This window comes from Canis lupus, chromosome 23 (assembly GCF_003254725.2).
Source record: "Canis lupus dingo isolate Sandy chromosome 23, ASM325472v2, whole genome shotgun sequence".
NCBI classification, from domain to species: Eukaryota; Metazoa; Chordata; class Mammalia; order Carnivora; family Canidae; genus Canis; species Canis lupus.
This window is the reverse complement of record NC_064265.1, coordinates 19675809-19697869: the sequence shown is the minus strand read 5'-3', so window position 1 is coordinate 19697869 and position 22061 is coordinate 19675809. Positions and strand designations below refer to the sequence as shown.

At 39.3% G+C, this 22061-nt stretch overlaps 1 protein-coding gene across 23 annotated transcripts in view; it reads right to left on the bottom strand.

Moving 5' to 3' along the window:
• THRB (thyroid hormone receptor beta) overlaps positions 1-22061 on the bottom strand; it is a 371974-nt gene that overhangs the window by 51478 nt on the left and 298435 nt on the right. For 19 of the 23 annotated variants that reach the window (XM_025461005.3, XM_025461011.3, XM_035705026.2 and 16 more), the window contains one exon: positions 19560-19820. The exons of 3 other annotated variants lie outside the window; for them this stretch is intronic. In XM_025461005.3, the coding sequence (XP_025316790.1) occupies positions 19560-19820 (261 nt within the window). Of the gene's footprint in view, positions 1-9066; positions 9113-19559; positions 19821-22061 lie in introns of those variants that run through there. One more of the 23 variants, XM_049099587.1, reaches the window with a different exon arrangement.

The following is a 22061-nucleotide window of genomic DNA, read 5'->3' as shown; positions in this document are numbered from 1 at the left end:
GAGGACGGTAGAAATGACAGTCATTCAACAAACACCTATGCAGTGTCTGTTAAGTGCAAAGCAGTGGGGTGGTGGGAGCAGAGATGGCTGTTCCAAAAGTCAATCCAGCCCCTGCCGCTAAGTAGCTCAGTAGTACGTGTATTCAATACTGAGCCAGTGGGCCACTGACATGTAAGGGAGTCTTTAAGTGCTAATAATTTAATTTTTTTAAAAGATTTTATTTATTTGAAAGAGAGAGAAAGAACAAGCAAGGGGAGGGGCAGAGGGAGAGGGATGAGCAGACTCCCTGCCAGGCTGGAAGACAGACGTGGGGCTCAATCCCAGGACCCTGGGATCATGACCTGAGCCAAAGTCAGACTCTTAACCCGACCAAGCCACCCAGGCACCCCGAGGGCTGATGATTTTGTAAACATAGTCAAGGAGCCACTGTTCCAAGGGAAGAGAACAAGAAACAGATGAGGCAAAATAAGGGAAGGAATCCAGGTAGACCCCGTGGATGTTTAGTAATAAGACTCCTCAAAAAACTACAACTGAACTGTTAAGACAAGTAAAGGGATTTTCTCCAGATTGGTACATTTGAATCAGGAAAATGAACTACAACATCCCAGGCAGCAGGAAAGTGATCCTAAGAAGTAATGAACATAGCTAACATTTTAATAGTGTTTTTACTCTCTGATTACTCTTCAAACGAATAAAAGATTAGTTCGCAAATGTTTTTAAGAACACATACACATAACATTACAATTAACATTTTCTCCCTACTGAAAATGTCAAAACATTTCATTGGAAGCAGTGACTATTTTCTGAAAACCCTGGGAAAAAGGATACAGGCCTTATGTTTTTTGTCTGATTTCATTTATTTATCTCAAATTTCCCCAAGCTAATCTGAAAATTAACCTTTCAATAAAGTAGTTTTCTTTCCTGGCAAACACACATGTTCTGAGGCCTCTTTTTCTGGTTAGGAGCTTCATGACGGATCCCTCCAATTCTGCAGTTATGCCCAGTGCGTTTCCTGGCTCCCTTTCTATTTCACTGAAGGCACAAATCCAAGCAATTTCTTGCTTTTCACCAGTAACAATAACAACCAAAGCCAGAGTCTCAACTTTCATGCCAAAGGAACACTTACAAACAATTTCCAGAAATCTCCAAATGTGCTTGGAAAATCAGAGCGTTCTTCTGCCCCAGAACTGGATATACATACTGCAGCGAAAAGGGAAAGAATGGCTCCCAAAACTTTTTTTTCCTCGATTTTTACAAAACACAGGGAAGACCCCTGAGACTCACTGCATTAAAACAATCCTGAATTGCCTCAGAAATCTTTGAACAGGAAAAAAGTTTCAAAAACATAGTTAAGAGAACTCCCTCCCTAACTTTTATCTTTTGGAGAAAACAGTACAAAACTTTCTGGAATGCATTCCTTCTTGTTCCAAGTAGGGGATGTTCTTTATGTGTAGTAAGTGCACGAAACTCTCATTACTGTGAGCCAAAAAAGGAGTCCAAGACTCACGTTGAATTTGAAATATGGCCCCTCACACCCTGATAAAAGCAATCACAGTGCTGTCACTTGTGATCGATCTGGCGTGCTTCTCTGTAAAGTCGATAAAGCAATTTAAACGTATTATGTGTCACAAATGAGGTGCGCTTCGGTAAGATTGTTTTCTTATTTCCCTGGCTGACTACTCTAATTTAGTTACTTAAGGGGAAGCTTAAGACTTATTTAACCCATAGTGCATCTAATCACCTGAAATAAACTTGGGAGGGCTTTAATAATTCTCATTAGAAATGTTCTAATCAATAATAGTTTATTACGTAAATACATCTCTGTCTTCGGCCGGCAGGAAATGACCTAAAAGGGTAAGACTAATGGTTTCACTTGGAAAAACCTCAAAGGTAAACAACAAACTCTCAAGGTCTCTAAAGGAGGAAAGTATCTTCTTTCCTTGTGTTTTCCTCTGTCTTCAGCTGTGTTGTTTCTTAAATAAGGCTGTACATTGGCATCACATACACGCTTTAAAAAACGATGCCTAGGTGTCATGCTCCGAAATTCTAATTTAATCAGTATGGGGTGAAACGTGAGCATCAAGATTTTTTTAAACTTCCTTGGGTTATTTGCACAGGCAGCCGAATTTGAGAACTGCCATTCTACTGGGTGCCCGACCATGGCCCCTTTACCATGCTCCAGGGTGTCCTCCACACTTAACTACTTCTTCGTTTGCATCTTGGGTGTGTATTTCCCTTAGTTCTTAAAAATTCACCTTCCAATGCCTCGACTTGGCTCCACCTGTCCTTAACTTGTCCCATTGAGCAGAGGCAACTAGCTGAGGAGACAGACCAGGAAAGAACTAAATCCAAGGAAGTGTGATAACTGTGGCATGGGAACATGGGAAGAATCTGCCTAGCAAGGTAGGTGCAGCATCATGGAAGAGGTGATCTCTGAGCTGGCTTTTGAAGGTATGCAGGACTTCAACAGTGGGGGCCAGAGATATGAGACAGCTGAGCAGAAATGTCTTGGGGAGAGTGTGGTTAACTATCCTTGCGAAAAGGCACATAAGGAAAGATAAAAAACATGAAACGTTTATGCTAGCTTCTACTCAAATAACTTTTCTTTCTTTCTACTTTAGTAATAGATTGTCTAAGTTTTAGTTGTGCAACGGCCTTTGGGAAAGAGACTTTCATTTACCAGTCTCCCTTGCACCTACATGTATCTGTGTTAACAACTTCTGGCCATTGAGATATAGCAGAAGAAATGTTGTAAGGCAGTTTCTATGAAACGTAAAAAAAAAACAACAACTGGTGCATACCATTTGCTTCGTCTTTGTTCCTTCTTCCAGCTGTTGGGATGTGGATACAATGGCTGGAGCCTCAGCCACCATTTTGGCCCAATAGAATGACTGCTATACTCTAAATGGTAAAAGAATGAGCTGGAAGGAACCTACGTTGCTGAACTTAGAACTGCCGTAGAACTGCCATACCAGCCTACACTGTGAACCTCTTCACTTTAAAAAAAAGGTTTTTAAAATTTATTTGAGAAAGAGAGAGAGAGCAAGAGAGAACATGAATGGGGGGAGGGGCAGAAGGATAGGGAGCAGCAGCCTCCTGGCTGAGCGTAGAGCCTGTCACGTGGCTTGATCCCCAGACCTTGAGATCATGACCTAAGCTATAAGCAGACACTTAATGGACTGAGAACCCAGGTGCTCCTACACTTTTTTTTTTCAAGAGAGAAAAATAAACTTTTCATTTAGGTAACTGCTTTCTCCTTTGTAAAATATGATAATGGTACCCAATTCATCAGTTGTTGTGAAGATGAAGTGAGTCAATATAAGTAAAGCATTTAGAAAAGTGACTGGCATATAAGTGATATAATTATGTGTATATAATAATTTTATTGAAGTGCCTTAGGCTTTGTCTTGGACTTTCTTTTTGGGTCTGCATTTTCACTCTAGGTTAGGAGTCAGCAAGCTTTGGCTGACAGGCCAAACATGGGCCACTACCTATTTTGTAAATAAAGTTTTATTGAAATACAGTCATGCTCATTCATTTACGTATTGTCTATGGCTGCTTCTATATGTACTCTGTGCTACAATGGCAGAGTTGAGTAATTGTAATAGACCATATGGCTTGCTGAAAATATTTAGTATGTGGCACTTTAGAGAAGAAGTTTGCCAGCATCTGTTGTAGGTGATCTCATCCAGTCTAATGGCTTTCAATAAATAGGTAAATGACATCCAAATGCATCCATCCCAGATGTTTCCTCCAAAACCAGAATCTCCTGTCCAGCTGTCAACCTGACAAGTCCACTGGCACACCAATAGACACCTCCAACTTCATGCTTTCTAAAACTTGTTCTTCCTACTGTCTTCCCATCTAGGTACCAGCATCCACCTGGGGGTTTAAGCACAAAGCCTTGGCGTCTCCTGGACTGCCTACTTACCCTCACTGTCTACCTCCAACCTAGGAGTAAGTTCATTGGTTCTTCCTCTAAAATCTATACTGCATTAGAGGAAGGGAGAGAATTACGGGGATTTGGTCCAGGCTTGGGATTTGACACTCCCCTTAAGAATAATATAAGACCTTGAGTCAATGAGATCATGTACCACTCAAACCATTTTGGAACTTTTTACTTCCTCAGTCCCAGGTGCATTAATTAGCATGAGTCAGTCTCCCCTTGATTATTTCGATTGTGTGATCCTCATTAAGTGGACAACATACCCTGAGATTAACATTCAGGTGATGTTTCCATAGCAGTCCACAATACCAGTCCCAAGAGATGCTTTGAAGAAAAAGCAATAAAAAAAGGTTCTATGGTCAAATAAGTTTGGGAAATATGCACTGTAGATCCCTCTCTGAAAGAATCACAAATGAAAACTGTCAAACTTCAAGTGACTCAGCATTTCCAAAACACATCTGATCATAGAACACTGCATGTCTTATAACATCTGTTACAACTGTTTCATGAAACACACTTTCAGAAACACAGATTCTGTTCTATGAATATATTGCTGGAGGTAAGGCCATTTGTAGGGATATCTCACCTGGAAGAGTAGTGTTCTCAGATTACACACCAAGGGCAGAGAGCAGGGATCTGGGGAGCTGCCAAGGGGAGTGTCCCATTTTTGGTCTTTACCAAGGAGGAAAGCTACTGGCCAGAAGAGGCAGGCCAGACACGAGGTAGTAGTACAAATCCCAGGTGGCCACACAAGACTGGGGTCCCTGGACTCTGCGACTGAGTCTGTTTGGTAGGAATAGAAACTTAAAGCCCTCCTATTTTAAAACAACTTGTACTCTGACTTTGTTTCTAATTTGCTTTTTTCTCCTTTAGTATTTGATAAAAGCTTTTTGATGATGCCAGCCTGTTACAGCTCTGTGAAAGGAGAGAGAGGGGAGGCTTAGGCTTTTGTTCGCAATCCATCACCAAACAGAACTTGTTTTTCCAAAAATGAGCTTGAAAAGGTGACAACATGGGTTACTAGTGTGAGGGGAAGGGATTGCCATCTGGTCTACTGGGAAAGAAAGGGCCCTGATGAGAATACTGAAGTGCGAACAAGTCACTCCCAGGACCCAAGACATTGGAAGCAGCCCCAGTAACTGAACTGAGAGCTGTCCAAGAGGAGGTTCTCACAGCACAGTCCTGGTGGCTTCCTCCACTTGGCCACTCTTTCCAGGCCTAAGGTCTGGTGGTTGTGTTTTATTTTATTAAGGTGGAATGGCTGCCCTAGCACATACATGCAAAAGACACCACAGACCCAGGTACAATAGCTTTCTTCTAGATGGAATACATCAATTTATAGAATAAGTGGGTTAAAGAAAACAGGCCTTGGTAGCTCCACAAAGATTGTAAAATAGACTCCACATAGGTCAGCGGTTCTAAAAGTGTGGTTCCTGAACCAGCAGCATTTGCATCTTCTGGAACTACTTACAAATGCAAATTCTCCAGCCCCACCCCAGACCCACTGAATCAGACTCTGTGGGGTGAGGCTGCACCCCCAGTGCGTGTGGGGACATGTACTCTCGGGGATTCTGATGCAAGCTAAAGTTTGAGAATCAAGATCTAGACCAAATGAAAAATGTATATACAGATGTAAAAACAGACTAGCACCCTTAAGGCTGGTGGTTGAAAGAGAAGTAAGGCTTTTGAAATATATTTTAGAGCAATGTTATGAGCATTGAATTCTTCTCCTTGCAAAGCCAACAATGGAATGTTTGCTCCTTCCCAAGAATGAACATCTGATTCAAAAGCAAACCTTTAATGGCTGATACAGTCTGATGAAGCTTGCACCATCATCTAGAAAACATACAATAAAGTTTCAGTTTGGTAAAACTTTAATTGGAACACTGGCTAAATAATAATGACGAGGTCTACTGCATGTTATAACAAAACAGTACGACTGGTGGTGAAGATACTTCCATTCATTTTACAGAGTGGAGACTGAGGGGTTGGTGTTCTCACCCTTCTGTAACTGCCAAGAGATGTTAGTATAGAGATTTTGGCTCTTGATTTGCTATTCTAGAACTTGCTTGTCACATTTCCCCACACTGCTTTTCTAAGAGAAAATTATTTTGATATTTCGAAAGTTCTGGGCCACTAATTATAGGATTCAACACAAATTCAAGGTTATTAATGATTTATTTGTTTTTCCAAAGATGAGTTTAATGTAATGCCTCTTTATATATTTATTTTGATTAAAATATTTCCCTCTGTCTCTAGAAAAAAACCTCTTCAATATTACACGTTTTTATGAATATCACTTATGCTTTGTGTGAATAGCATATAGCCACTCATTTTATGTACTTTTTTTAATTAATGAAAGCAAGTAGACCCATTTCAACTTACTTTAATGTGTTAAGGTGATTATTTCATTGTAGTTCACACTGATGGCCTTGATTTGAAAAGTTGAGTGGTTATTTGAGTGGAATGGTTTTGACATTTAACAGCTGGAATATACTTTCTTTATTCCAGAATAACATGTCAGAGTTATTAATTTTAAAACCGATTTCCCTAATAATAGGAATAATGAATGAATGATTGAGTCATCTGCATTTACTTTGTTTTTCATTTTTAAGAACAACTACTGCAAAATCTAGGCTCTGTTGCAATTCACGTAGTTTTCAAAAGATTTATTCTTTGTTCATTAAAAGCTTCTTTCTTATATTCATACTTAAAAATGTTATGAAGAATAATTAAAGGTAAAAAGTTCAAACAAAGTTATGATACATGCTGCGATGTGGATGAACCTCAAAAACAATATGCTAAGAGAAGGATGCCAGTCCTCCTCTATGATTCCATTTTTGTGCAGGGCAGTGAAGGCACATCTGTAGGGAAAGTAGATGAGTGGTTGCCAGGGACTGAGTACAGTAATGAGGAGTAACTGTAAACCAGCTGAAAGTTTCTTTGGGGTGATGGAAATGTTCTAAAATAAGATTGTGGTGATGATTGCAAAACTCTGTAAATATACTAACAATTATGGAACTGTACACTTAAAACAGAGGAATTTTATGGTATGTAAATTATATCTTAATAAGGCTTTATGAAAATAGATGTGTGGTTACAAATAGCTTGAGCCAATTAAAACCGATTATCAAAATAAAAAACATTTCAAAGTTCATGTTGTTCATGTATCAATACCACATACAGGAGGAAGACATGGCCTTTCTCTAAAATTTGCAACAAGCAAGACATATCAACAAGCAGAAGGCAGTATCTGATGCACCAAATACTCCATGTGTTAACTGAATATTGAGTGAAGTGGAATTATTATTTCTGAAACAGCATAGGTTAAATTCTTTATTATTCTTCACTAAGACAAATGTCAGTCAGCTAATAGAATTATTGCTTGATTGTCAACAGAGTTGATGCTCATTTCAAGTCTAGACCCAAAGTTCATCCAACATGTCTTATCTGGAAACCCCATACTGGAAGCAGTCTCACTGAACTTTTTATTCACAACACACACTGCAGCCTGGGTGCACAGAATACACTTATGAACATTTTTGGTATAAATCAAGATGATCTCAATCTGGTAAATTACTCAAGCATGTTCAGAAGCTGTAGCAAGTAAGGCTCCGCACAATAAGTACTTTAGTATAGTAACATTCCAAGACAGCTTAAGGAAAGAAATGATTCATTCTGGGGGGTGGTGGGGGGGGTGGGCAGTGGGGGAGGGGAGTAACAAGTAAAGAGGAAGTGATATTTGGATTGGATCTTCAAGGAAGAGGTGAATAAAAGAGCATCTGTAAAGAAGTAGTCAAAAGCTGGATCTACTTCGTGTTGGTATCCTGAGAACCACATCTATAAATGGTGAACTGATCTTCATTTTACTTCAAATGTCAAAATAATCTAAAAAGATACATAGTTGATACCAAGATTAACCTAAGATACATTTTGATCTTAGTTGTTTTGTCATTTAAGAGGACTGGATGGTGGAAAGAAAAGAAGATCCAATTAAAGCATGAGAAGGTGAATAAAGAGGGAGCATCTACATGTTATCCTCACAGATCTTCAGACCCCAGAGAATCTGTTTTCTGTTCCTCCTACAAAGAAACATGTCTCCCAGGGAGGTATCATACTATCCTTCCAGCCTTAAAAATATCATAGGTGATAGAGAAACAAATAGCTTTGACTCTTGAGACATTGATCCTCAGACTATTGAATGGATGCTTAATAAGAGGGCTTCTTAAAAAGATACGTTCTTCCAATCCCATGAGATAATGAACAAGCCCATCAATAATGACACAAACCTCCTCACATGAACATGTAGGTGGTTTGGAAGATTGGAAACCATTTCTGAATCACACACTTAAACTTTTATAGGAATAAACATCATGGGATACAATTTTTTTTCCAGCATTTTTGCAAAAATGCATAATCTGATCCTCATCATGAGGAAACATCAGTCAAACCCAAACTGAGGAATGTTCTACAAAATCATAGGCCTGCATTCTTCAAACATGTCAGTGTCATGAAAAACAGAAAGATCATGAAACTGTTACAAATTAAAGCAGGCAAAAGAGACATAAAAGCTAGACAAAATACATAATCCTAGCCTAAGTCCTGGACCAGAAACAGAACTGGCAAAAGGAACAAGTGGTGGTGGCCCTGTTGGAAGCCTCCAGAGACCATCTTTTCTCCGGCCCCGGTCTCAACCTCTACCTCCCCTCCCAAACAGGGGACAATTTGTTAAATTTACATAAAGCCTATAGGTTAGGTAATAGTAGGCACCAATGTTAAACTTTCTCATTTTGAGAATTGTATCATAGTTTTCTAAGAGAATTTCTTTGACTTTAGGGGACACTCTGAAGTATTTAGAGTTCAAGGGGTATGATGTTTGTGACTTATTCTTACATGATTCTGAAAAATAATAACGTGTGTATATACAAACAGATGCATACATACACTCACATATATTGTGATAAGGTGAATGTGGCAAACAACTGATGAGTCCAGATGAAGGGGATGTGGAAGTTCTCTGTATTAAACCAACTACCTGGGAGAGTGAAGAGTACTTTAAAATCACATATAAAATTGAAATATAGGTTTGCTATAGCAGAGCAAGAAAACACACAACTCACTCAAACTTGAAGATGGTCCTTTTCTATGCATTTCGTTTTTTCCAGTTCAACTCTTAAAAGCAGAAACCAGCTAAAAAAAGCAAGCAAATTTGCAATAAAACAACAAACAAAACCAAACCCCCTCAATTCATCTAGGAAAAGCGTGTCAGATTGATTAGTGTTATTTTTTTTTCCTTTTAGTGGTGATCACCAGGCTTCTATCCTTGATATTACAAAACTTTTTTTAATCATAGAGTACACATTTGTTTCCTTTGTTTGGGGAAGAAATAAGACTCAAACATAGAATGATCACTTCATAGGAAAGTTAAGAATGAGCCTATCATGTGTAACCAGAAACGGATAATAAGAAAGCACTATGCCCTATGTTTGGCCATAAATATTAAATGAGATGAACCCATTGCAGATACCTGTTTCCTTGGAAACCATTCAATTGAAACTCCTGCAAAAATTAACATGTATTTTTTTTTCCCTTAAAGGGCAGGAGCTTCTTTTACTTACACATTTTTGACCTTTAGTTTTATATCTTAAGCTTATTATAAGAAGTTCTTCCCTGGTCTAGGCAAACAAAGAGCAAAATAAGTATCTTTTCATTAGTTGTGACGCTGGGCTTATGACAGTATGGCCTCTATAAGCTGCACATTATGGGGCAGCTATGAGTAGTTGGGGTAAAATTTGCTACTCACCAAATATTGCCCCCACATGGTATTCTAACTCAAATGCCAAGTAAATTCACAATTGAATTAAATAGTCATATTTGCAATACAGTTTTCTGTTTTAAGAAGCAGTAAAGTTAGTAAAGTCAAGTCTCTTGTATAAGTCAATACTGGAAAATATCATGGCGATAGAGATTCGCCAAAGATAATAATTCTGTTTCAGGTCAATGCCACGGAGGATGGCTTTGGGCCATGGAGGATTTCTGACTCTTATTTCCAAAGCTCAGTTGATTTTGGATTTCTGGTATCTTTGCAGTGTGGATAGAGAAGTGGGATCATATTTATTTCAGTCCAAATCAAAATGGCTGAATTGTCCCAGGACATGAAAAATTGATCTCTAAAAATAGTTCATATTAGCATCAGCTACAGAGTAGTCTAACAACAGAGAGAAACCATCCCTGTGTCAATATAGGTCATACATACAGGTGAAATGGCTTCCCAGGATACTTGCCTATTTTGTCTGCAGTGTCACTATTATGCAGGCTTACCCTTGGTATGCAGTCTCTGTACCTCCAGAGGTACTCAAACCCAAAGCCTCTGTCCTGGAGAGGTACGGATATACTGGTCACCAACACTTTCAGAGGAATAAGTTTATTATGGAGCATGAGTATGTTTCCAGAAGCTGACAGGGGTTTTAGAAGCCCCGACTTACTGGGGAATCGAGAATGGGTGTCTGCCTAGTCTGAAGTCTTCTGTTCCTGGGGGAAGCTGTCCAACAAGAGAGATAAGACCACTGAAAAAGATGGTGAAAAGTAACCGATTGCCCAATTTATCTGGGAGTTGCTATGTTTTCCTGATAATCACAGTTTAGGTTTGGGGGATCAGTTCTAACTTAATATATTTTGTCCTGTTTTCCCCACAAGGGGGAAATATGGTTATCGTATTAGAGAGGTACTTTAAAATGGATTGTAGATTAATATCCTTGGTTTCTTTATGGACAATTAATCTCTGAATACATTCTTTGCTGGAGAGAATTAGTGATTTATCCAAGGTTAAATACTTGGTAAATGTCAGACTTAAGAGCCCAGCCATAGTCTTCTATTCTCAATATTCCCTATGTTCCTACCAAGTACTGGGGAGCATTCCTAAGATTTAATGCAGCAGGCCACCTATGTAATTTGAGAATTCTTGAAGTACTTTCCCCCCTTCCTCCAGCTTTATTTTATTTTATTTTTAAAGATTTACTTTTATTTATTTATGATAGACATAGAGAGAGAGAGGCAGAGACACAGGCAGAGGGAGAATCAGGCTCCATGCCGGGAGTCCGATGCGGGACTCGATCCTGGGACTCCAGGATAGCGCCCTGGGCCAAAGGCAGGCGCGAAACCGCTGAGCCACCCAGGGATCCCCCCTCCAGCTTTATTGAGGTATATTTGACAAATAAAATTGTAAGACATCTAAAATGTACATTGTGGTGATTTGATGTACACATACACTGTGACAGGATTTCTCCCCTCTGAGTAATTAACACATCCATCACCTCAGGTATTTTATATCTACAATTGTATGTAAATGTATATAATATTATATATGTATAAATATATACAATGTATACATACATATATATATCTTTGGTGAGAACATTTAAATTCTACTATTTTAGCAAGATTTCATTTATATATTACAGTGTTAACAATCTTGGAATGTCTCCGTAGCCCCAGATCAACATGTCATTCACACATTATCCAAATTTGGCTGGAACCTCTGTGTTCAGTAGTCTTTCTTGGCAAGGTGACATTTGTCTTTAGAACACTGTGTCACAGACTTCACGGTGGGTTAATGCTGCTCCTACTGCCCAGCACACAACTGACAGCATGCACAGTGGCATGTGGCAGTCCTGCTCCTTATTTTCTCTCTCTCTCATCCATTCCTTGCTATTCTCACCCCTTCATGGCTCCTTCCAGTCCATTTCTTCTATTGGCATTACAGGACCTTGTCAAGGGAGAAAGGAATCTGACCCAATCCATCCACTCGGAGACACTAGTGACTTGATAAGATATCCAGCTAGGAGGTTTGCATTTTAAAGGGCCACAGAGAATTCATGACAACCTGTGGGGGATGTCTGAGGAAAGGAAAGGCTTTGAATTCCAGTGGTTACTTCTGATATCTCTGTAAGGCTGACTCTCCCAACAGTACCTTTCAACTTCATTGCCAAATTCTACAGGTTAACCACCCACATCGTACCCTATTTTGTCTGAAAACTACCTGTTGGAAGTATCAAGGTATTTGGTTGTTGTAACTATTCCCCCTGCATCTGTAATATTCTGAGCTTGCTTGCTTGCGTATTTATTCATTTATTTATTTATTTATTTATTTATTTATTTATTTATTTATTTATTTATTTTCTGAGCTTTAGAAACGTCAATCCTGTCATTATCTACTTAGTGGTTATTTTCACATGGGCCTTCTATAACCCTAACATCCAGTCTGCTTCTCTTCTTTCAAAGCTTCATTGTAAAAATAACACACACAGAATTCCACAATTCAGTGAGAGAGGATTCCCATTTTACAGATGAGGAAACTGAGGCTCAGACAGGCTAAGAGACTTGCTCAAAGCTGGGTGGCTGTTAGAGCAGCACCAGAATTTGACCTTGGACCTTATGACTAGGTAGGTGCTGAAGACCACGCCTCCTGTCACACCAGGTCTGACTGCATTGCACCTTCTTCTGTGTTGTAGACCAGTGCTTTCCCTGTGCCTTAGATTCCTTCCATGGGGTGCCTGGAATTCCCTTGCCTTTTTGTGTCATAAGAAAGTATAATGATAGGGACGCTCAGTGGTTGAGGGATCGAGTCCTGAATTGGGCTCCCCATGTGGAGCCTGCTTTTCCTTCTGCCTATGTCTCTGCCTCTCTCTCTCTGTGTCTCTCATGAATAAATAAATAAATATAATCTTAAAAAAAGAAAGTATAATAATACAGAGCTCTAGTGTTGGAGCTGGACTGCCAGAGTTTGAATTCCAGTTCAGCTTCTTCATACTTTTCTTGGTTTCTTATTTACATTTTTAATTATCAAAAGGGTTTGAAAATTATCTTGGTTGTTTCTATGGACTCTTCTTTCCATTGTTTATGCCTCTCTACAGCTGCCTGTGTAGTAGATGTTTGGTTTTGCTTCTCTTTATGTTTATATGGTTGTGAATGTATTTCAAGGCCAGGAAGGGCAGCAAACATGGAGAAGCAGAGCCTGAGGCTAAGAGAATATTTCTATCCCCAAAACAGTTATCTTGTCATCTCTACTAAGTGGCAGGCACTATGCTGGGTGCTTTACACACATTAGCTTTCATCTCTACGATGAAAGCCAGATAGCATGACCCCATTTAAAATTAAGGGGACAGAGGGTCAGAGAGGTTAAAAAAAATCTGCCCTGAGTTGGTATATTTAAGAACAAGGAGGCCACCTAAGTATGTCTGACTATAAAGCATATGAACTTAACTTTTAAAGAAAACTGCACAGGGTATTCATAAATGCATTCTTATTGTAAAAAAAATCTTGCATGCAGTTGTATTTGGAGTTAGAGTTAGCATCTCCTCCTTTACTCTGCTCTTTCATTTTTGAGCTACCTAGTGTCACGGATTGACCTGTACCCAGGGCCTCTGGTCTATGCACATTTGTGCACCCGCAGTGATACAGACTTTTGAAACTGTAAGTGGAAGCCCACTGTACTTAATGCCTGGTGGCTTCTCTATTTTGTGTTCCTAAAAGTGCCTTTTTTTTTTTTTTTTTAAAGATTTTACTTATTTACTCATGAGACACACACACACACACATAAGATAGGTAGAGACATAGGCAGAGGGAGAAGCAGGCTCCTCACAGGGAGCCTGATGCAGGACTTGATCCCAGGACCCCAGGATCATGACCTGAGTTGACCGCTGAGACACCCAGGCATCCCTAAAAGCACCTCTTTTTAAGAGGTGTTTATTTTTTAAGAACCTGTGTATTTTTTTAGTGGATACTTTAGATATGCTGTCGTTTATCTGAACATTCTCCTATGGATAGATATTTGGAGTGTTTTTATGTTTTCAGTAACAAAAACAAAGGTGCAAAGAAAACAGGTGAACACGGATCTTCATTCCTGTGGGTATTCTATGGAACAGAGTATTGTAAGCAGGACGGCTGGGTCAAAGCATATCTTCATTTACGGTTGTGATAGATACTGCCAAAATGGCCTTGGAAAGCCTGTGGTCCATCTACTGCTCCATGCTGCATCTCAGTGAAAACTGAAGTTGGATAAAGGAGCCTTGACTTTCTGATGTTTGCCTCCTTTGCCATTGCCCTGTTTCCAGTGTTTTCCTCCTTTCCACTTCAGCTGATTGCTTTTCTTTCATTTCTTGCCCTCTATTTCTTTCTGTCCTGTTCTACTTATGGGGTGCTCTTTCCTGCCTTTGAAGTATCAAATCTCACAGCTCTCTTGCAGATACCAGAAGCTAGTGGAGAGCACTTATTCTCATGTTGATGGCTAACATTCTAAGAGTGCCCTTGAGGTATATGAATCACACTGGCACTCTCAGCTGGGACCTCGCATCCTGATGTATGGCGAGTAGGGGCAGAGTGGAGAGCTGAGATGGATGGAGCAGATGGTGGTACTAGTGGAAGGGCTCAAGCTTTTTAATTCTCCATCTTCTAAAATACTCATTTACCTGAAGATGTCCTTGTATTTTACTTAAGGACAAAGATAGCAATCACCCGTTGAAAATGTGAATGTCTAACTTGAAGGATTATAATGCATACAATGACTTGGCTTTACATCTCTCATTTTTAGAACACTTTGTTATTTTGGTAAATGAGAATTATATATCATTTAAAATTGTCATCATTGATTTGATTCATTTTTTCCTCCTTATGAAGAGCATGAGTTAATAGTCTGCCCCTTTACTGACATAAGATACTGTTTTAAAAATTACTTTAACTTGTCTAAATCTTGAGGACTGGCCTTAATAAATTATGGTATATCTATAAGCAAGTATAATTTATAGCTAATAAAAGTCAGGATTCAGAGGAATACTTAATGACAAAGGAAAATGTTCATGATATGTCATTAAGCATTAAAAGCTGGTTAAAAAATGGTACGTCCGTCTAGTATGATCCCAAGTTTGTAAAAAATAGATACATACAGAAAAAAGACTGAAATAGTGTAAAGATTTTAACACTGCTTATCTTTGGATGATCGAAATACAAATGATTTCTAAAAAATTTTTTTGTTGAACTTTCGGGAACTTTTCCATTTTGTACATGAACATGGAAGGCTTTTACAATGCGAGAAAGTAACTTTAGTAAAATTATTTAGACTTTTTTTCTCCTTGCCTTCCTCGGATATAAGACTCGGTTCTCTTGCTATTAAACATAGAACTGATCTACAGAGAAAATTCAGTGAGATCACTAGATTGCTCTCCATCTTTTTCTGATGCAAACCAGGGAGATGGGTCAGTCCCTGTGTTTTTTTCTACTACTAGGTTTCAGCCTATCAGAAGGTCCCTGATTAACATTGAGCACAAACATCCAAGTATGGAGTCTGACTGTCTGGGTCCAGACCCTGTTAGATCCAGGTACAGGGGTGCATACATCTAACTAGGACCCATCCTTGTGGAACTGGTGGGACCCTGTGGTTCCAAAGAGAAGTTCAGGAAGGCATGAGAGATCTGCATGAAGAAGTCTTCTAAGTACTTAGAGGAGGATCAAGGCCCCAGCCAAACAAAGTGGGATTCTCTGAAGGGCTCAAGTCCCAGAGGGATGTGTTACCAAGCCGAGTGATTAAATAGAACATCCAGTTGGCAATTAAGATAAACCAGGCCTAAAGGAAGCCCAGTCAAGAACAGCGACTTAGGGGACTCTCCAGGTGCAATCAAGGAAGGGAAGAAAAATGCACATTCCCTGAGTGTCCACTAGGTGGCAGGCCCTTTCCTACACTAAGAGCTTAAGTGCAGTCTCAGGCATTTTCTGATACTCAGGTTTTTAAGAATCCTCCTGTGGGCTGGTTAAAAAACACAGATTTTGATCCACTTTTCAAAGCTTCCAGTTCAGCAGTCTGAGGTGAGGCCTGAGAATCTGCATTTCTAACAAACTCCCGATGAGGCTAGTGCCACTGGCTGGTGCACTTCGAAGACCACCAAATACATCATCCCAGACTCTGGGAGAGAAGGAGGTAGGCAGGAGTAGGATGTGGTCCTTGTGCCTGAGCAATCAGTTCAAATTGTGACAAAAACTCCAGGGAGGTGTAGTGTAGAGATAGCAGAGTGGCTTGGGGTCATTTGATGCTGGTTGGAAACAGCCTCTAGAACTCGAGCAGACTGGAATTATGGGCTCTACAGCAGAATGTCAGGTCTCCAGAGCTCTCATTCCAGATAAATGTGCTCCCAGTTAATTTCCTTAGAATGACCATAGCAGACAGAAATATAGGTATATGCAGATTAAAATGAAAGCTGTCTTCAGACCCAGACTGAAAAACAAAACATGAAATTTGTACCAAAAATAAGCCAGAAGGAAAACAATAATTCTATAAAGCATACATTAGTGATTCTCAAATTGTTTGAACTGAAGGACCATTTAAAAACATATCTGGTCCATTATAGTGTAGTACATGGTTCTTTTGCATGAGACTTTTTTATAGCTCTGGCCATGCATTACTGACCAGGCAAGTGGGACAACTCTCGACTGGTCCAGACCCTGTTCAGTGAGGTGAGCCCACTGATCATGCATGGGAATGTCAGTGGTTAATGACAAATTGCTATAAAAGTTTTTAAAGCTTACTCTTAGTTTCTGTATTTGCATCAATAAAGAGGAACAGAGCATCTGGGTGGCTCAGTAGGTTAAACATCTGCCTTTGGCTCAGGTCATGATCCCGGGGTCCTGGGATCAAGTCCCCTATCAGGCTCCCTGCTCTGTGGGGAGCCTGCTTCTCTCTTTCCCTCTGCCTGCCACTTCCCCTGCTTGTGTTCTCTCACTCTCCATCAAATAAATAAATAAAATCTTTTAAAAAATAGAGAGGAATAATAGCAATTAGTAGGAGGGTCCCCAACCACAAACCACACTTCGAGGTGTGCTGATTGGCTAGATGACTGACCTGACAGATGGGCTCACTGTGGAACTTTGAGAAAGTAATTTGTTCTTTTGGTTCTGGCACTGCAGATCCTTAACTTTTTGTATCCTTCAGGGCTATTTGGTTCTTATCAATTCAATTGGGGTCCTTGAAATGGGACTAGTTAGATGTACTTTTGGCCTTAATGCTATTGCTTCATGCTAGACATCAAGGGTGTTATCCTGCACAGGGTAGGCACTTAATAAACACTTATGGGGTGCATGCATGGATGGCAGCCCAGGACTGAGATATCAAGCATACTTAGGCGTTGGACAGAGATAGCCAGGAAGTAAATGCCTGGCATAAATGGGCATCAAAATGGAACTCTCCTCACAGTGATTTTATACGGGTGGCAAACAGGCAGAGCAGATGGAGAAGAACCAACTTGAAAAAGAAAAAAGTGACTAATTGAGTTGTTTCTCTGGCCTCCCTGGTGCCTCACTAAGTACAGGTGTCCATTGTGAATGAGTAAGATTCAGTTCATAAGGTTCATGGGCCATGACAACTTAGGCTTTCCCATGACATTTTCATGTTGAACCAAGCCACTGCCATCCATTCATGCCAAGATGAACCCTGATGGTTACTTAGAAACTACTGAAGAGTTTTCCTTAGTTGTTTTTCTTTTAATACTAGAATCTTGAGGAAGGACCTTAATATAATAATTTAATTATATTTCCTTATTGAACAGTTCTCTGACTTTAAGCAAAGGAGAACTTAATGAACGCAGAATGGATTATCAACTCTAATCCCCACCCCCTTCAAATGTCATGCCCTACCTCGCACTCACCTGGCCTAATCTCCTTCTCCATTCCTTATCAGACACACAGTGCAGCACCAGGAATTTATGTGATTTAATGATGCATAGCTAATTATACTGATCCCAGTTATAATGATAGCTGCTATTTAGAGAGCACTTAGGACAGGTACTATGCTAAATGCATGCTTAAATATATTATCGTATTTAATTCCATCAATAGTCACATAAGTTTGCTCAAGGGACAGAGTGGAAGGATTAGGATTCTAGCCCAAATTTGTGGTTTTAACTACCGTACTACATTCAGGGTCTTGGGTCCAAATAGAGACTGTTTCCTTTTGCTTTTAAGGTATAACAACAAAGTGAGAAGTATACAGGATTAGGAACTCTGGGTACCCAAGGCCAAGATTTCTTGTAAATGATAGACATAGACAGATCCTATGAATGAATGAATGAACATGGGTACCAACTGTGAATGAATCAAATTTAGTTTGTGAGTTTTTTAGATCATGAAGACACTACAGTTTCATGTTGGTATTTCACTATAAACCAAGGACTGACATGGTTTTGATGCCAGCTCATAAAATCTGAAGATACAATCTGGTTACAAATTCTAAGACTAACTCTCAATTATATCTCAAACAAATTTGCACACATATACACCACACACACAAACATACTTATATGGGGACACTTTAAAAAAACTTATTTTGTTCTTTTTCTAAATATCTTTTCAATTTCTCAAATCTTCCAAATAATAAAGGTGAGAGGCAGTTCAAACACAAATCTCAAAGAGAACATGTATAGTTTTGACTGCACTCAAATCAGAACTCATGCTATTTTATTATTTTTAGATAATTCTATTTTCAACTGACACAATCTATACACTCAACTTCTCAGGTCAATTGGCAGTTCTAAGGAGCTTTTGATATGTTTTCAGAAAAGCTAAAGGACCAGCACTTTTTCTGACAGGATAAATATAAACGTGTTTACGTTCAAGTGAGAACAGTATGCAAAAGTCTCTCATGGCTCATATACAGGAGTCTTTACAAACTTTCAGTAATATATCTTGGTGAGTGACTGCCAGATTTCCAAAGACACAACTTAAAACTTTATCAGAGTCAAAATCTTTCAAGAAGAACCAAAAAGACCTTCTTTTCCCTACATGCTAAATTGAAAAAGAATGGAAAGTTTCATGAACATGGACATTTTAAAGCACAAATGAATTTACAAAGCAAACATTTTGGGGAGCCCTAAGACAATAAAGCGATCAGCACAAAGACATCTGTCAGGGTGGAGGCAACCTGAGGTAAAGACCAGTTAAATCTAATGCAATCAGGAACTTAGACCAGTTTAACACTTTTTTTACGAGGTGACAACCTCCTAACACCATAATCTTGCCTTTCAGGAAGATGACACAAGGATTTAATGAGTAAAAGAAAACAACTTAAAACCTTTCTTTTGAATGTGAATTGTCTATTTGGGTTAGAGGTAGTCTTTGAGATCCCATTAGCTACCGGCACAATTGGGATCTCAAAGTAAATAAATGCACACACACGCGTGCGCGCACACACACACAGGTTTCAAAGCAAGTAGTTACAGAACAAGAGCAGTGTCTGTTTCTCCTCAGATTCAAAAACAGAGTTAAAGCCAAAACCAACAACCCTTCTGCTAATTAGAGAAATAAAAGTCTTCTCCCCGAGTGTCCAATGCAACACGAAACTGAAATTAACTGCTTCCCTTTGGGACTCATTTATTTATGTTCAAAAGAAGACACGGGGATAAAGAGACCTTGCAACGGAACAGTTGGGGAAAACACATGGACACCATACATTGCAATAAACGGAGCTGAGCACACAGTTACAATAGAGATTTCTTTTTCTCTTTCTTTTCTTTTTTTTTTTTTTTTTTTGCTGGTTGAAACACTTGATATTATGGTCTAATAAAAATCGGGTTACCTTTGCATTTCTTCTCTTCGGTTTGGAAGGTCTGGGCACTTGGAACACTTTGATCGTTCACATCGTCATGGTCCAGATGGAATATCGAGCTAGTCCAAGTGGCCTGAATGAGATGTGGTGACGACTGTTCATTTTTCAACGTGCTACGCCTCTCCGCATGGTTCTTCCTATGTAGGCAGGCTTCAGACATTCCTACTAGCTTCCAGTCTTGTTCTTGGTCTGGACAGTGCTTTGGTTTGTCCCAGGCTGGAAGGCCATTTTCTGGAGGGTTGAAAAACATGAGATGACGAGCTGTTGGCATTGTCAAGATTCTGTTGAGATGCAGTTTTTGGAAGGCAAGTTGTTTCTCAATTCTTTGGGGCTGACAGTATTCACATGCACCTCCACTTGACGGCAGTGATAAGATGCAGAATTTGTCAGCCTTGGGCATTTAGCCACCACAGTTGGATTGCCTGTCGGAGTAATCAACACATTCCCCCTTATTTTTAGTGCCTAGAAAGACATTAGTTCCTCCATGGAGAGGCTGTACTTTCGCCAGCCGGGCTTCCACAGCAATGGCCCAAAGGCAAGTTTACACCAATTTATGTTACTGCTTAGACGATCGTTTGAGGTCTTGGGGGTCAGGGCTGGTCGTGAACACTTTTCAGATCCTTAGGACATAAAACATCCAGGATTCAGCCTTGTTTGACTTGGGTTTTATCACAGGCTGACCTGAGGGGCACCCTGTTACTTAAGTGGGACATGCTCACGTGGTTCCTCAGGGAGTGACAACTTAGTCCTCCCCACAACCTTCTACTCCTAACAGTCTGACAAAAAGAGACTGGATCTTCGAAAAGAAATTTGTAAATGGTTTGAATGTAGTTCCAAATTGGCAATGAGATCCAGTGAAGGAAAGCAGACAGTGCTTTAGTTGTGGGGCAAATCAGCAGCCCTAATGATAGAATGAGAAGCTCCGAATCTCTTTGGATGAGATATAGTCAGTGAATTATTCATGTATAATGTGTTGTTTTTTTCTATTTAATTTATGAGGACTTGCACATCTACCCTCTAGAAAATGGGAAAAAGTGGAATAATATAATGCAAACTTTCTTACACTAACCTTCCCTGGTGGCAAACTTTACTTCCTTAATTATCTTTACTGTACATGGATATAAGGTAGAGAGCAAAAATGAGCAGACTAATGCATATATTTGTATACGCATATACATTAAAAAACATAATCCATCTGGTCATCCATATTTCTAGAAATTCTTAGGCTACTGTCTGTCAAAATGAGAAAAATACAATATAAATAGAGTTCTACTTTTAAAGTGATCATATACAGTGATTGAAAGACTATAATTTAGTTGTGAATTTTCCTTTCTGCTGAAATTAGCAAAAGAGCAAAGATATCCATATTAGAGAGACAAGTCCATCCCGATCTGTGCATAGTATTGGGAATTTGAAGCTGCCTTTCCAACATTTAAAATGAATTTTAAGTTACTTAATGCAAGGGCTCAAAATGCTTTATGTTTTCATCAGTACCCTCTGTAAATAACCATTGTCTTTAGTTGGTGTTGGCTAAGGATGGTTTCTCTAAAAGTGTGATCTACTCTCAGTCATTTGAAGGTTGAATTTGCCTTATGAGTCTTCAGGTTACCATGTGGAAATTCTCATACACATATACTCTCCTTCTACTCCAGGAGGAGACTGTGAACAATGACTACAAAGTAATAATCAACTATGATTTCTTTGTCACAGTAAATGGAAATGCTGTGGCTTGAAATAACATGGACAGTAAGTAATAAATCCATACAAAAAATTCTATAATGTGACAGCTCTGGGATACAACAATTGATCTTATTCAGAGAAGAGCCCCCAAAATTCACCCTATGCAAATGGCTATGCTAGTTCTTTCTCTTCAGAGGTTATATGGCATTATTCACTGCATGGTGAATCAAAAATTCTGGTCTCAACCACACCTAGCTACTGGTGCAGTTATGGGCACCATATCCATTAAAAAAATCCATTAAAAAAAACCCCAACAGATTCAAATCTTGGGAGATTGTGTTGCACTTCAAATTAAACACATCTATGTAGAATCCATTCAGGTTTATTATACATTAGGGTTTGAAGTTTTCATGAGCTAAATATAAAGCTACAGAATGCAAGAGTAAATTCTGGGTCTAAAGAGATTCATTTGATTTCTACAGACATGAAAAGCTTTCTGACCCATGTATGTTTCTATGATATCTATATTTTCAGGGACTTTCTAAATCCTCAGTAAATAGTATCCTGTAAAGCTCCATTTTAAGTAACATTACAAAATCACACTATTTTGTAGAGCCTCCAACATTTGATTTTTCTGCAGAAATTCTTAATGTTTGATATTAATTTCCCTGATTGAAAAGAAATTAAGAAGTATCGCCAAAATGGATAGTAAATGCTCCCCAGCAAAGGGAACTAGTGGTCATGCTTGGATGAGAGTTGTGGAAAGGGACTCTACCCAAGGGGACGTTTCTC